This window comes from Pithys albifrons, chromosome 11, assembly GCF_047495875.1.
Source record: "Pithys albifrons albifrons isolate INPA30051 chromosome 11, PitAlb_v1, whole genome shotgun sequence".
Classification (NCBI taxonomy): domain Eukaryota; kingdom Metazoa; phylum Chordata; class Aves; order Passeriformes; family Thamnophilidae; genus Pithys; species Pithys albifrons.
In genome coordinates this window covers 10,751,974-10,768,758 of record NC_092468.1, presented here as the reverse complement: position 1 = coordinate 10,768,758, position 16,785 = coordinate 10,751,974, and the positions used below count along the sequence as shown (strand labels likewise).

Genomic DNA, 16,785 nt, shown 5'->3' with positions numbered 1-16,785 from the left:
TTGATCTATTCCTGAAAATACCATCCCAGAGAGTCCATATATAGTTGCAGATTTCTCAAGACAAACCAAGTCATGCATAAGCACAGTTTGTAAGAATAGTTTTTACTGCAAATGACCAAAACACAGAATCCCTTGAGCTGAAAGGGACCTCTTGAGAGCACTTAGTCCAACCTCACTGCTCAGCAGTGTCAGCTAGAGCAGGTGGTGCAGGACCATGTCCAGTTGGGGTTTTGAATACCTCCAAGAACAGCTGGAGCCCATCAAATCTTAGTGTAAGTTTGGCTCCCTCTGATTTTGAGGAATGATTGACATATTTTCTTAGGAGACAGTCGGCTCTTTTTGGTGCTATTGTTTCAGTTTCTGTCAGTTCAAACTAACAACTCCGCAGCAGTTTATTCTGCTTATCTTTCCAATTATTTTTAAGTACCACTTTGGGTTTTCATAAAAGTCAAACCCACCAAAATCTTAAGCAAAATGTTGACAACTGGAATACTCTGTATCCTTACAATATAAAGATATTGTATTCTCTGACCGTAACTTTCTGTTATCCAGGAGGGAACAGTGTCCTAGGCTGACACATAAAAGACAGACAGCTAACTAAAATGCTACAGTATTCTCTTCCTATTGCCAATTCATATCTAAGAGCTGAGGGAAAAATACACTCCTGGTGACAGCTTTGAAACAAGTCAGTGTGTGACAGTAATCAGTTCTCTTCTGTCAAGTTGGATTCCAGGAAAAAGAATAGTTATTTCAGGCTATGTGCCAACATTGTCAAGGAATAAGAACAAAGGCACAAAGTAGTACTTGCATATATCCCACAGAAATGCAGACAGGCTTTCAGGGAAGAGCAGAGCTGTCCACCTGAGAAAAGGGCATTTCTGGTAGATTGGGAAGTCAAGTCATAATGGCTGGCTCAAAGGGCTCTGAAATACTGTAAAGCAGCAACAGAAGAGGACTCGTGTGTACAAGACAGGTTTGTAGTGCTTTGCAGGGTGATGGAAAGAGAAAATAAAGAGTTACTAATGCAAAAAAAAAAAAAAGAAAAAAGAGGGAAGAAATCAAATTACATTGTGAGCATCAGAGGACTTCACGAGTCATTTCACCATCAGGGAACAAAAACCAAATGCAAAGGTGAAACTGAGCTACAAATATCCTCACCTCTAATGAGGGAAAAACCTCTCCTCTCTTTTTTGTCACAGAGCTCTTCCCTTTGACAACTCACAAGAGGAGACAATCTGAAATTAGAGAGTAGAAAACCTGTCATGAACTTCTGAAGTGTCAACATTACTGAGAGAAAATGATTGTTTCCTTTCTCAGTCCCTAACTGAAGGTCTCACTGTCCTTTTCCTTCACAACAGAAGCAAAGCATCTCAACAATACTGAAAAAGTTTTCCAAAACCCAGAAACAGGAATGTGGAAACCATATCTACAAAGTTAAGAGACTTAGAGCAAAATTGTTGAGAGGGTAAGAGTAAAATGGGAAGGAAAATTAAAAAAAAAAAAAAAAGAAAAGAAAGGTAAAACAAGGAAGAAAACGTAAAGTATGCAGAGATTAAAGTCTCCCAAGCTGCAAGTTATATCTTAGACTCTTGTCCAAAATCTGGGAAGAAGATAAGTAAAATATAATATCCCAGGAAGATATTAGCATTAAGTTTCTTAGCCTTTATAAGGTTTCAGTAACTACAGTACATAAGACCATGAAACTAAACAAGGGATGCACAGAATGGAGAGGTGCTGTAATGCTCAGAATGTGTCCAAGGGAAGACATCAGAGAGGTTAGGTAATATACTGGAGCATATTTATGTCTGAAACAGAGAGCCATGTTATGTGACTGGCAGTGTCTGTGTGGGGTATATGTGTCAACAGTCAGGCACAGCCCCATGACTAGTTGTACTCTTTAAATGCTAGTGTTTTCGGCTCAGGGGGGAAAAATACCCAAACAAAAAACCAAAACCAAACCAAGAAAACAAAATAAGAGTCTGGACTAGGTCACAATGTTTTAAAAACTAAGGGAATTTAGACATGAGCCATATCCTACCCTGTGTCCATGGGGCCAGGGCATAAGCCTCAACCAGCTTTAATTAGTAGCCTAAATCCAGCTTTGGAGACACCAAGGTAAAATTGCAGAAAGGTTGGGGCTGGAATGGAGCTCTGAAGATCATCCAGTCCAACTCCCCTGCTAAAGCAGGTTCACCTAGAGCAGCCTTCACAGGGTCCTGTCCAGGTGGGTTTTTACTATCTCCATAGAAGGAGACTACATAGTCCCTCTGGGCAGCCAGTTCTAGTGCTCTATCATTCTCAAAGTAAAGCAGTTTTTCCTCATATTCATATGGAACTTCCTGTGTTCAGGTTTTTTCTGCTACCCCTTGTCTTGTTCCAGGGCATCACTGAAAAGAGACTGACCCCATTATCTTAATACCTTCTCTGAAGATATTTGTATGCATTGATAAAGTCCCCTCTCAGCTGTCCCTTCTCCAGGATAAACAGGTGCAGATCTTTCAGCCTTTCCTCACAAGAGATGTTCCAGTTCCCTAATCATCTTCACAGCCCTCCACTGGACCCTGTCCAGTGATGTCATATGGGGACTCAGTCTGGGACGAGGAAATCTCTGGGGCAAAAGAACACTCACAGTGTCAGAAAAAGGATCAAATAATGACAGCAAAGGAGGAGCAGACAAGCTACTGAATGAGGAAGAACATGTGAAAGATCAGAAATTCAGTGGCAACAGGATTGAATAAATCTGAAAGAAAATGCCATGATGAGGAAAAGAAACACTTCAAATACAAAACTGGAAATCTGATGCAAAGTCATGTAAAAGCAACTTAAAGATAAATGGCATTAAAGTAACTGATCAAGTGGAAGATGATAGAAAATACTAAGCAATACTAGTGTAGGGCAGTGGTGTCCCTTAGAGAAGTGCTGATGAGAAACAGTTAGCAGGGATAAGGGACATAATAGACCTGGGAGTCTGAGTGACCCCAAAACACAAAATGTTCATGGGGAGAACTAAGGAAGAGGAACATTACTATTTCATTCTTGTTTTCAAGAATAAAAGGATGTAAGAGCATTGGAAGGGCACAAGAAAAGTATGGCACAGTGACGAGGAAGCCATGCCAAGGTGGCTGACATTTAAGTCCTAAGCAGATGTTTCATGCAGACAACCAGTTCCAGTGCTAACCTGGGAGTTCAGGACTTTTCACTCACTCAGCATCTATAAAGATTCCTCAATTCTCTATGCAGTTGGGTGGGCTAACATAGAAGGCCAGGACGTTTCAAGCACTCCTCTCAGAGTTAACGTCCCTTAGTCTCCTCAGCTTTACACTTACAACTCCATACTTCCCTTTGCTTTGATTCCCATTTATCTTTAACCACCATGATGTAGCTATTAGCCTTGCCATCTCATTTGTCACTTCACAAGTTGATAGAAGGGGTAATCCATATCCTTAGCACAAAGTCTTCAGAGGTATTTAAAAATTAAGATGAAACTTCCTCCTCTTTGTTATGCAAAAGTCACCAAGAAAAACCCTTCAGGTAGCCTTTCTTAAAAATGAAAAATGTTGGTTCAGTAGTTAAATGTTACTATGCCTCTGGCTGCAAAGTTGATATAAGAAATATCTGCACTTTAAATTGGAACAGAGAACAAAACCTGACTTTATACATAAAATAATTCTCTTCCCATGCCTCAGGCCTTTCCAAAATTCACTAAACTTCATGATTTCATAATGTGCCAACTAAAGTGAATAGCAAAGTGTAGAAAAGACATAGGAATATATATAATTAAAGAAGAGAGACACCGATCTTTATTGCAGGAAAAAAAAAAAAGGTGGTTGTCAAAGCATGAATTTATTGCCTTTGCCACCTGCCCTTTGTCATTTCCCACCAAATCTTTGAACAAAGTAGTGACTAAATAATAGGGCTCACCATAGAGAAGTCAAGCTTTCAGCAGTATTTGCAGATATGTGTAACTTCTTGCAATGGTTTTGCTACTGAATCCTCTGTTGAGCACAGTGTTTGCTATATAACTAAGAGAAGTGTAACACTCGTCACCTAACTGGACAGCACAGATCTTGGTCTTTGACATAGATCCTAAACCTACTGAAAACAAATCTCAGCAAAAGGAGAATCGTGTAACTACAAGGTGATGGCAGCTGTCTCCAGCCCTAGAAATTTCACACTTGAACCAAAGGACTACTGCAGAACCCGGGAGGCTCTGTGTATGCTCTAGCTCTGGGTTCAAAACTACACGTTTGCACCGTGCATCACCTGTGATTCAGATGCTTTTAATCTCACTTTGCTATGACTAGAGACCAATTCTAATCATTAGTACTGCACAGATTCTCTGTCATAGTTACGCAAACGCGACGGAGCCAAGCTACAGGACAATCGGTATTTCCTTGAAAAGAAAAAAACAAACAAAAAGGGAAATGGAGGGAACTTTGCTGAAAGTAACCAAATAAAAAGCCTGAAGTTGCTTAAAACAAGATATAAATTGGATTTAACTCAGTAGGGTCCTTTTCTAAATGCTTGCATCTCACATGTAAACAGAGAGAAAGAAAACCCCGTCCTTTAAATCACATGGTTTACGGGGCTGGGGCTGGGGCTCCATGCACATCATGACATTCGTAACAAGGACTCAGCCACGGCCGCCCGTTCCTTGCTGGAGTCACCTCGCTGGTCACGTCCTTGTCCCCACCCCGCAGACAGAGCACAACGCCATCAGCTCCTGCGGTCGTCCTGAACCCGGTGCCGCCGCTACATCGCTCAGCGAAACAGACCCCGACCGGCCGCCTCCTCCCGCATGTCCCGGCCGGGCGCCCGCTGCCGGGCAGCGGCTCGCAGGTGCGCACAGTCCGGGGACGGCGCTGCCCTGGGTGGCCGCCGCTCGCCCGGGCTACCTGTGCCCGAACCCGCCGCAGCCCGGGCGGGAGCGGCGCTGCCCCGCGGAGCGCAGCCCCTCGCCCGCGAGGGAGGAACGGGGGAGGCGGCGGGGCGGGCGGGGGAGGAGTGAGGCAGAGCAGAGGGGAGGGCAGGGCCGGGAGGCGCCGCAGCACCGCGCCGGGGACGCGCTGCCGCTGCTTGGACCCCGCCGGAGCGGAGGGTCCCGCCATGGCCGGGCACCCCCCGCCCGCCGCGCCCAGGTAGGGCCCGCGCCCCTCCCCGCGCGCCGCCGCCTGCGCGCTCCGGGCTGCGCCGCGTCTGCTCGGGGCGCTGAGCCGCGGATGGTGAGCGGCGGCTGCGGGGCCGCCCGTCCGTGCCCGGGCACTGCCGGCGCTGGGCGCCCGCGGGTCCCCGCCGCTGCCCGGTGAGTGTCGGCGCTGGGCGCCCGCGCGTCCCCCCCGGAGAGGAGCCGCCGCCGCCCCGTGCCGAGGATCCCCGCTGCGGGCAGGGGTGCCCCTTCGGGCGGAGGGTCACGGAGGAGCCGCAGGGGAGCGGGCGGGGGGCGGCCGAGCGGAGCCGCTGCTGGGAGCGGAACGGCGACGGGAATCCGCGTTCGGTTGCGGAGAGGCGGGGGACGCGCTGCACCTGCCCGGAGATGCTCACCCGCAGGAATTAGAGGGCTTTTCTTATAAGAGAATGGAAAAATAGACTTTGTCATCTAAATTTGCTCTAAATAGCTGGTTCTCATACCGTAGCGTCTTGAGAGAGTCGGTAAGTTAATTAGTGCTTAAAAATACCTTTAGGATGTCGTGCTTAAATCACAGAGACGCGTGTCTGCAGCCTACTAAACCAGATTCTTTCAAGATGAAAAAAAAATCTAAAAGTCATTGTACTTTTGTCGTTCCGGCTCCAGCAAACGTGTATTTATGGTGGTTACGAACAACCGATTAGAGCAAAACTTCCTTTGGGGCGGAAATGGATGCACAGATAGCAGCAGCCTACCGGAGATGCAAGATGAGGTTAAGCATAATTTTTGACAATCACAAGTAAATTGCATTTTGCTGGTAGCAGGCAAACAGGAGTATTATAGAAATTGTACCGTTTAAGGATGATACAGACTTATCAAAGATAAAAAGCAAATTTTGTCAATTATTTCAGTCGGTTTTGGTTTAGTTACTTCCAATGCATTATCTTAATGAGCGGTAAAAACCCGATAGAAATAAAGTTTGGAGAAAGCACAGCCATAAAAGCAAGACAGTGAAATGATATATGACTACCTGAACCTGCAAGAACTGCTGGGGTGGGTGGAGGGAGGGACGAGAACACCTTAGTGGATGATAATTACTTGCAGTAGAAATTGCTTTTATTTACTTGAAGGAAATCAAAAGCTTCAGAGAGTGGATTAAATGGTGTTTCATATAAATAAACATTTACAGACCAAAGCTTAATAATGTTTTTCCACTTTGATCTGAATTGCCTGATCTAGAAATAGCCCTTTCTGACTTCTCCCTGGCATTTCAGGGTGAAATGAGACAGATTTAGCTTTTTTTTTATTATTGTTGTTACTCATGGCTAGCAATTTTATATGCAATTTTTTCCCCATTGAATAACAAAGATGTTACTTTAGTTTTTATAGGAAGTGATAAAGGGAGAGGGACACAATTTAAGGCCAGAGACACTGATATGACATCCCATATTTCACACTCTACAAGAAAAATTGGGTAGAATGCAGTCTTGACTCCAGGATAAACAGATACTCCAGACAGTCTTAAAGATACTAAGAATTAGGTAAGCTTCTGCTTTCCTTGCTTGTGGTCTTGTTCTCACTGTTACAAATTTACCTCTCACAGCCATACAACCATCTTCCAACTCCACACTTTTGTTGCTAGGCTTTTCATCGCTGCATAAAGGAACTGAGGAAACCAATCCTACTCCCTTGCAGAACTCTGCCATCTGGTCATCTCTTCACTCCAGCTATAGGCCTATTACCCAGATAATAATGCCTATTTCTGTAGCAAGGCCAAGGCTAATCTTGCTCATGTGAGCAACATACCTCTTTCTTCATCCTGGAGAGCGATTCTTTTCCCATAGCTTATGCAAGTCAGACTTCCCTACACCAAGAACCACAGTTCTCTCTTTCCTCTCTTTTAACTCCTGAAGCTCCTACGTTGACAGCTGCTTGTTAATCAAGGTAACTCTTTCTTTGCTGAACAGCTGTAAGCTTCTTACTTTCTGTCTGTGAAAAAGGATGAAAGGGTGCTGGGGAAAGAAGGTGACCAGAACAGTGAGTAGATTATTCAGGTCCTTCCTGTCTTCACCTGGAGATCTCGTGAAAAAAGCACACCTGGGAAGCCATGGGACAGATAACTTGCCATCAGATCATTATCCCCACCATAGTTTAGGCAACTTTTAATTGAAATTTAGCTACAGCAGCTGTTGAAAAATACAAACTGTGAATGTTAGCTTTACAGACCTTAAAAAAGAAAGTTTTCACTGTCAAACTGTTATAAATCAAATGTATTTTGCATCTTCCCTACAGAATCATTTCAGGTGTTGACCTGTTTCTGTGGCTCTTCATGCCTGAGCTTACCCACCTACTCACATCTTCCTAAACCAAGGCCACAGTTCTGCCCATTTGCTGATTTGCCTGTCATGCTATGATCACTCCCTGAGTTCAGCACAAACTCAGGGTGCACATTAATTCCTGCTCAGTACCTTTCCTTCCTTTGGTTTCCATGTCTGAAGGCAAAACCAAGCCCTGGCTCAGGATGCCATCAGTCACTGAAGGCACAGCAGAGCAAGGTAGCGGCCTTTGGGCATCCACTGATAGTTTAGCCTTTCTAGCAGTAGCTTCTTGCAGTGGACACTCAGCCTGTGGGTCAGATGAGCAACTACAGAGAACTGCACAGAACTGATGACTGTCAGTTTTATTTCAAGCATCTAAAGGACATTTTTGGTGCATGTTGCAGTTGGGAAGCGGGAACTGTGATCTATAACCATTTGTTTTAGGCTTTTTGTTTGTTTGTAGTGGGTGGTTGTGGTTCGATTTGGGGGTTTTTATGGTGGAGGAAAGAAACCTCTCCATTAAGGCCCTAAGTATATCAGCCTGCACTTTGCCTTTTCAGGTGAGAGACAGGAATAAAAATGCTAGGGCTTTTTACCTGTGTGACAGGAACTTCTGTGTTCCTGTCCTCTTTGTTACTCAGTGATTATCTGTGCACAGCTCCCTAAGGACTTACAACCACCCATTTTGGTAAAACTGCAGTTTCTCTGCTCAAGCTTATGAAACTAAACCTATACACACAGACAATTTTTGGCCAACACTGTATATCTGAGAGTAATCTTAGCTGACAAAAGTCTTCAGATGTCCATTGGACTGGCACCTGCTTTCAACACACCTTTTGTGTGAATACTGGAAACAGGAATTAAAAGTGTTCTTCTGTTCAAAATTGGAAGCAGCACTAGGGCCTAGAAGCAACATTAAACTGAACAATAATTCAGAAGAATTAAAATCCATATCCACTCAACAGAGATGAGAAGAAGCAGTTTTCCTACTCTAAAAAGTGAAAAAAAAGCCCAAAGAAAGTCTGACTATTTCTGAGCAACTTGCTCTTTATGTAGTATAACAAATACTGTATCAGCAACACGAAATGATCTTTGCTACGTCTCAGTAATACCTGGTGTGTGGCACATAGTGCACAAAGAATGGCTAAGAAAAGCCTTTCTAGTTTTACAGGATTCTGTTGGCAGCAAAGCATTGTTTGTATTTGATGAATATGCTAGTGTGACCAGAGATGTAAAGAGGTGAGTTTGGATATTCACAGCTGAAAAGAGATCCAAATGCCATGGCTGTATCAGCGCTTCCTTCCAGGCAGCAGGCATGTGGCACACACTCAGTGCCATCGGGCACTTACACAGCAACACTATGTCACAGGCACAGCTGACAGCAGCCCAGATCTTGTATAACAGAGAAATCAGATTTGGTGGCTTTGTACTAAGATGCTTTTAGGAATGAATCAAATAAAACTTTGATCCTTTAGGGAGACAAGATTGCAGACAGAGACTCCACAACAGCCATAGAACTAAGCTACAGATAACAATTTTAATAAATTGTTAAAGAAAATAGAATGCCAACAAAAATCAAATGAAACAAACAGAAAGCAGCATATAAACAAGAAGCAACACTAAAAAAATATTTTATGAAACTGTCAGTGATGGGTGAAATGAAATAAGCAAAGGCACCTCTTCAGGGGATGATGGGTGGTATTTGGTGAGACTGAGCACAGAGGCCACAGAGCTTACAAGTCTGTTCTCCAGATATTTTCACAACTGTGAGTGAAAGAGAACAGAGTGTGTTACAAATCTTATTTAAATAAAAGAGGGCAAATAAAGAAATCTCCTGAACAAGGGTGTAATGTCAGAACTCTCATTATCAAGACAACAACATGCATTAGAACAGCAGCTGGTGTCACAGATGAGGATGAAATTTGTTTTTCTGTGCTCATGCAGAACCAGTACTGTAGCCCAACCAGAAGAATCAGTATAATACTTGCTGATACGCTTTTCATTTGCAAATTAGCAGATGAATTTGCTAGATGTTATGAGTGGAGTGGCCAGAAAATTTAATGCTCTCTGATACTTTTCAATATTCACTAGCTTCTTACAATGTTAGTTTGATTGTTGGTGAAATGACATGCTGTGCCCTGTTTTACTTTAAACAGTTCATTAACCAGGCTAACCTGTGTTGTTAAACATAGGCAACAATTCTCCGAGATGCTTTCCTTCACTGGGGTCAGGGGAGAAAAAAATCAGCTAAAACCAGAAAGAAATTGGCAAAGGTGGATGAGGATTCTTATCCCTTGAGGAGTGGGACTGTGGGTAACAGGAGGAGGGAGACTTGCAGAAGTTGTAAAGAAATTAACTATGTAATTTCCATGCTTTGTTTCACTAACCCAGTCCAGTATGCACTAGAGCAACAAAATCCTACTGCTTATTTCCAGACTTGCATCTCCACTTCTACCTTTATTTTACCACCTTCATTTGCTTTGAATTCTTTACTCTGACCTACCCTAGCCTCCCACAAGAACTTTACACTTCTTTTCCTGAAAACATCCACTAATCTCTTTCAGTTCCATGCATCACTTCTTCCCTTTCTGACTGCAATGCTTCTAATAGTGTCAGTCACTCTGTTCAGTCTGCCAGTATCTATCTGCTCTTCTCCTTCTTAGTTCAATCCTCTCCTTCTTCAAACATCCTTCCTCTTGATAAACACTAATAACTATAGATGACAGCTTGAAACATCCATAATTTGTGCTATGCTGTTCATTTTATATATGACTTCAGCTATGACCTCTTCCGATTAGTTGTAGACACACTCATTAGGTGATCAGGGTTTTGCCATCTCCTTCCTCAGCCCTGTGTTAATCGTTTTACTCTTTCTTGTTACACCTTGTTTCTTTAGCTGCTCCCTAAGAAGGAGGGAGGGAGGCAGAGACGGGGAGAGCCTTTATCTGCACTGTAGATAATGAACCCTGGCGCTAAATCTACTTCAGGTTCCTTCTCCGGCAGCTGTCATTCCCTAAACTTGGGTCTAAGAACACCCTCTAAAGAACAGTATTTTAAGCCGTGATTGGCACCTGAACAGCCAGAAGTCCCATATTCAGACAGCACAGTGTTTTGTGTGCTGGAGGTGCTGATGAGGAGAGGAGGCTGAGAGCGCTCACTGCGATGAGGATGCCAGCCTGGGATCACAGGGATCCTAACAGTGGTCCCTCCAGCTACACTGCTCTGTATTACATTTGCTCAAGCTCAACTGGAATGCTGCAGCTGCCTCTAAGAGACAATATTTACTTATTTAACAGTGGAGAAACAACTTCAACATGAAGGGCCAGAAACACAAGCCCTAACAGCCATGTAGTTTTAAGCTGTCACTCAGAAGTGGAACAGGCAGTTTTAGCTTTTTCTCAGAAGAAGAAAAAAATTAATTAAACTCCTACATCAAAACAATAGGTTTAATTACCAACTTCTTGAATAAAATGCGGCAGCAGCTCCCGCTCTCCTAGTGTGTTGTGCAGGCTCCTGGCTGTGCTCTCTGGGGAGAAGCGGGAAGGGAAAGCCTGCCTGGCACCTGTGGGGATAATGCCCTTTGAAATACTTCACATCTGTCTGGAGCTCAGTGTCAGAAACTTGAGGGGGTTGTTTCCTAATTTTTTAACAACCTCTTTGCTTATCAGTGGTTTCAAATACTTCAAATTGCATGTACACCTTCCCTTCCTCCTGCTTCGCTGAAAACAGAGAGAAGAAACTATACTGCATATTTCTGGGTTTCTTTTAATGAGAACTACAAATTTAGTGTGTGTAGATCAATACTACGATTGCTGGAATTTATTTGGTGCCCAGCATAAATTCTAATTTTTTTTTAGTCAACCTTTGGATTGTTTTAATTAATCTCTTTAGTTTCCCTCACTAATTTTCTTCACTTAAAGACTTGCCTGATTATTGTTAGATATCTGGCTATTGCCAGTGCTCATGACACATAATAGGTAGTCAGTGTTTTTATCAAAGCTGTTTCCTCTCGATTGTGACATCACAACTTATTACATATCTATTTATTCTTGAGTGCTGTGAAAGAAAGTTTCCTTTCTAAGTCATGATTAAATTTAACTTACAGCTGAAAGAGAAAGTATTTTTCTAAAATTTCTAACATAGAACTTGGAGCTGCAGTGCACATTTCCCAGACAGCGAAATTCAGAACTGGTCAACAAGTCTTGTACAGCACAAAGTCGTCACTTTTAACACTGGGACCTACCCTCCACACTTCATCCTAAGCTGGCTTCACGCACTTGCAATAACCAGCTTCCAAGTGTTCTCTGGAAAAGTTTTAATCTATGATATGAATTGCTGAAAAACTGGAATTCATTGAACTAAGACATTGTTGTGATACAGGTAAAACCTTTTACACAGGAAGATGCACAGACTTCCATAGGACATATATTTCCTTTCAGCAATGAAAAACTTCTGTGGTCCTCATGTACTCCCTTGGAGATTGCCTAGTTATCAGAATTTCATCTACAGGCACTCCATCAGCAGGGAGCTGTTCATTACATGCAGTGGCTCTTCAGAGTATTAAAGGGAGAAAGAAATGGTGTCTCTTAGTTTTCAGAACTGTGTTTAAATTAGGTCCAAATCCTTTTCCCCCAAGATTAATTTATAACTGTCTGCTATTTCAATTTGAAAAGGGAAGAGATCAAATCAGCAGGGTAATGGTTCAACAACATGCTTATAGATTGTTCCTCCTCTATGTTGTCAGGGTGATGTCTTCCTTCTCAGTGAGAAATATGTTTTACCACTGTAGACATCTAATAAAAATGAGCAAGTCATTTATTTTTAAAAGGAAAAGATTTGTACGCTGTGATGTTGAAATAGAAACCCATTATCCTTACATAAATTCTGGAATAAGACCCTCCCCTCAACTGGAATAAAAAATAATTGCTCCTTGAATATGTAAAAATACAGAAGTAATAGCATGGCTATTAAGGAGCTTACACATTGTATTTGCCAATAAATTCAATCCTATGCCACAAATTCAGTGAAATCTCATGGACACATTATCTACATTCTTAAAAGTAGCATATGTGAACTGTATCAGTGCTTACATGATATAATTTAAATGTTAGTGTAGTTAACAAACACAAAGTTTTGGGACTTTTACAAGTATAGCCATACTTCTAAGATTGTGGAAATCAATACTGTACATTATGGAACAGCTCATCTGACTATAAGAGGTGTCTTTTGGTACTACAAATAAAATTAATTCATAGGTAAGAATATATTTGCTGAGTGCAACAGGTGATTTTCTGATTCAGAAGGCAAGACTTTTAAAGGTGAGACTTTTAAGGTATCATGTATAAGAAAAATAAAGTACTGAAAAAAATAGTAACAGACCATAAGCAAATAATATAAATACAAATACTAATCCAAATCAAATAATTAAAACAAACAAGCCATAGGGCCAGGTTTACTTCCCAAGGATTACTTTGGCATACACAGAACTAGAGCTCTGTATTATACTGTGTCTTTCTCTAGCTGAAGGTGTTACAGAGATCCCCCACAATGAAACAATAATAATTATGCAAACCCTGGATTTAAGTGCATACCTCTTTTTTTTTGTTACTCTGAATTGAAAGAATTTAGACTTTGCAGTGCTGCTCAGAGTAAAAAACTTAAACACACCCAAAGACTTGGAACAAGAAGCAACCTCTACTCTTAACAGAGTTCATGGGAAGAGCTTGGCTGCTGCTGGAGCAGGCTGACATCCCTGTCCCGTAGCCAGTAAGCACCTTCAGCTTCCTTTTGGCACTTTAGGATGCATTAAAAAGCACACAAAAAAAAAATCCATGCTGCCATAGTGATTTTACTTTTACACAGAAGTCTGAATAAGCTAATATTTGTGATATATCTGTTCTATTTTGACACCCTTTTTTTTGTTCATCCAGTAGGAGACAATCTCCTGGTTCACTGAAGTTACTGTAGGAGCTTTCCCAGACTGTGGTGCAAGTGAACGTGTCTGTATCTGAGCTAAAGTCTGATAAAATACTTCTATCTGCAAGGACTAAGCATGAAAAAGACCAAGTGGCATCAAGGAGCAATTTAATCTCTTTCAGATTCTCTCCAACTAAATCTCCTGTTGCTGAGAGGATAGCTAAAAATTCAAGTCCACACATAGTCTGGTATTTTTGCATTAGGTGTAAATGCTCATTCAGCAAGTACTCATGGAATCAGCGCAGGTATTGGGAAGATTGTCTGAGAACTTAACCTGAGCTCAGCCGGTGGTGCAGAGAGTCCTGTTGGACACTCCTGTTGGACACTGTGCATCCCAGGGAGAACAAGGTAACCATTTCAAGCCCAGGGACCACAACAGTTTCATAGTTAATCTGAAGTTCATTGCAAAGCAGTGACAGTTTACCTACATCATGCCACCCAGGAAAAAAATCAGATTAATTTAATTAGTAGCTCATTGACCTGTTTCCCTGTTAGACTCTCAGAGATAATCTCCTACATTTCTTATATAGAGTTAGAAAGGTGGTATATTTTAGGGGTAGAAAGAAGAAGGATTTTTATCTTGCCAAAAAAGCTCAATCATCATTTTTTGAACTGAAATCTCATGCTTTCCTTGTGCTGGTATAGGTGAAGAAAAAATTGAGAATGTTGCCTTTATACCTACCACTCAATCCTAATTACAGTCCCTGGAAAAAAAAAAGTTTCACAAATTGCAGCGAGCTAGACCAAAGACGGTGTTTGCAGTATCATGACAGAATTATACAAGAGCATGTTTTATCATATTAGAAGCCAAGTTAATTAGAAGCAGCTTCATTTCGTTCATACCTCTGACAACGCTGCTATGGTTTTTTTAAAAAAAACCCCATACTTTAAGCCAGAGGGTTTTGAGACCTTGTTTTCTATATTATCACAGATTGTATTCATTGACATATTAACAAGCATCAAAATTGATAAGATTTGTCTTCCTTTGGGATATTAGTATCAAATCAGAATTATTCAGGAATATTTCAGGCATGTAAAATATGTTAAAATGAGGTTTGTTGTGAATAAGCAATGACAGAATGTATTCTTTGGCATTAAAATAACCAGAACGTACTCTGACATTTTAACTAGTTAGTTTATGAATGTAACTGCAGGTGGTCATAGAAACAATACTGGATTAAAGAGAATAGGAAATTTCTCTGAATATTTCAGATGAAAACACTTATTTTTAGACTATTGTTTTACTTTTCTGGTATCATTAGTAAAGGTAAAAACATTGCTTTCTGAACTCTATTATAATGCTAAACAATGTTTTGAAAGACTTAGCAGGAATCTAAAGCAACTTGACTTCCTTTCAAATAAAAAGGGTTGGAAAACTGAACAAAGTTGAAGAAATAATACTTTTACTAGATAGGTACTTTTGAAAGTGCTCGAGATAAGGTGAAATATTTATGATAATCAAATTGATTTTGGTAGGGACCAACATCACAACTAGATAATGTCATTTTGACCAATTTTTTTTTCAATACATAGATATGTTGGTGAAGCTGCCTGACCAAAGAAATCAATGGCAATGGACTATGAATTGCCTTAATTTTTACTGCTGTAGAAATTTTTTTATAATTGGGAGGTGCTATTTCTGAGAGCAGGGGTAGAAGAGTAGAGACTCTTGGAAGAATAACAACCAAATCTTTGGGCATTGACAGAAATGGACCCTCAACACTCCCTTGATTGATTCTGTGGCTTACTGGTGGCTGTCTGGGGAGTCTTCAGGCATTCAGAACAAATATTTTGTGATAATTTTCTATAGTATTTGGAATCATTCACTTGTCATACGGAGAGGTGCATCTTCAGCTACACTGTGCTGAAGTCAGTTTGCAGGATTTGTAATTGCACTGTACAGCATGATATTATGGCCACTTGGCTTGTCATACGCATACTTTGCTTTCTCCAAGACCTCAAGCTGTTCCGTAACTCAGATTCTGCACTGAAAAATTTGGTTTTCTAGTTTTAGCAGTCCCTTTTCACTAACAGCTTTCCCTTAACCTCTTTTAAAGTAGCTGAAAGTGATGCTGCGACAGTGGTAGATTATCAAGCTTCTCCCTTAAATGTCTGTGGACAAGCCAGCCCTTTCTTAATCTCATGATTCCAAAGCCAGATTTATTATTTCTGAAGAGGAATTTCTGCAAGGAATTTCAGAGTCTGCCAAACACCAGAAACATTCAAAAGATGAAAACAGTGTTCATGTTCTGATCACGCACATAGTCCTGACGACATACCACATTTCAATTACACTTGTACAGTCTATTTGATTTGTAATCAATCTAAAAAGGAAAACACAGGAACAGCTAGCAAGTTTTGATTAGCCACATGTATTTTCTATTCAAATAAAATCATGACATACGCATTTACTTTTAAGCTACACACATCTTTGTCACATTTCTCTTCCTTTCAGAAATACTCAGTATCTGTCTTGAATGTAATTAGTGAAAAGCTTTTATAAAGTAGATTTGAGATGTTTAAAAGGTAAACCTTTAAAAAAGGTTGTCAGATAGTGAAATACTTGATTGCATGTGCTTTGCTTTGAGGCCTCTTTTGTCAGTATTTGTTGCTCTGATGCTCCAAATGACACTCACACTGTCTGGTTGGTCACAAAAGCTGGTCGATAAGCTTGACTGTGAAGTTTGGATATATAATATAAATAAGATGCCAAAAAGTACTTAACAAACCAGTTAAGCCAAGATTTACATCCTCCACATAAAAACATCTTCCTATGTCACATTGCACTGGTTCTCCTGAAATGCTCAGCTGACAGTTTGTGCATAGCAAGAGGAGAGGAGCAGTCAGTGAACACAAGTTGTTTGTTAAATACAAGAAACATATAAAACAGACTTTGAAAAATTACCCAGTGGTTTATGGCATGAAAGTCTAATTTGCAACATATTTGATTTCATCTTGAAAAATGCTGAGAATTTCCATTTCTAGTTGAAATCTACGGGAGCTGCTTGCACATTTGTTATGTATTTAACTTGGACCAAATTTCACCAGTTTACAGCTGTGTCAGAATGTTTTTTTCCATTATTTTTAAAGGAAGAAGATAGATAACATCACCCACTTAGACTGTTACATTGTGCTGGACTAACAACACAATCTATATTAAGAATAGGCATTGCCATTGAAAGTACAGTAATAAGTTGCTTAACAAATACACAGTCATGAACATTCTTGCTGGAGAGGAAAAACAAGCATTTCCTCCTTTGCCTCCTTTCTATACAACAAGGAAAAGTACTATTGTACAATACACCTACCTATGCTGAGTGAATAATGAAATTTTGTGGGTTATCTTATTAAAAATATTTTGGATTT

General features: G+C 41.0%; 1 protein-coding gene across 4 annotated transcripts in view; it reads left to right on the top strand.

Moving 5' to 3' along the window:
- The first annotated feature begins 4,735 nt into the window (after positions 1–4,735).
- The window catches only part of SPHKAP (SPHK1 interactor, AKAP domain containing), a 66,190-nt gene continuing 54,140 nt past the window's right edge, over positions 4,736–16,785 (top strand). For 3 of the 4 annotated variants that reach the window (XM_071566666.1, XM_071566667.1, XM_071566665.1), the window contains exon 1: positions 5,219–5,302. In XM_071566666.1, the coding sequence (XP_071422767.1) occupies positions 5,220–5,302 (83 nt within the window). In that variant the 5' untranslated portion in view covers position 5,219. Of the gene's footprint in view, positions 4,840–5,218; positions 5,303–16,785 lie in introns of those variants that run through there. The other variant, XM_071566670.1, reaches the window with a different exon arrangement.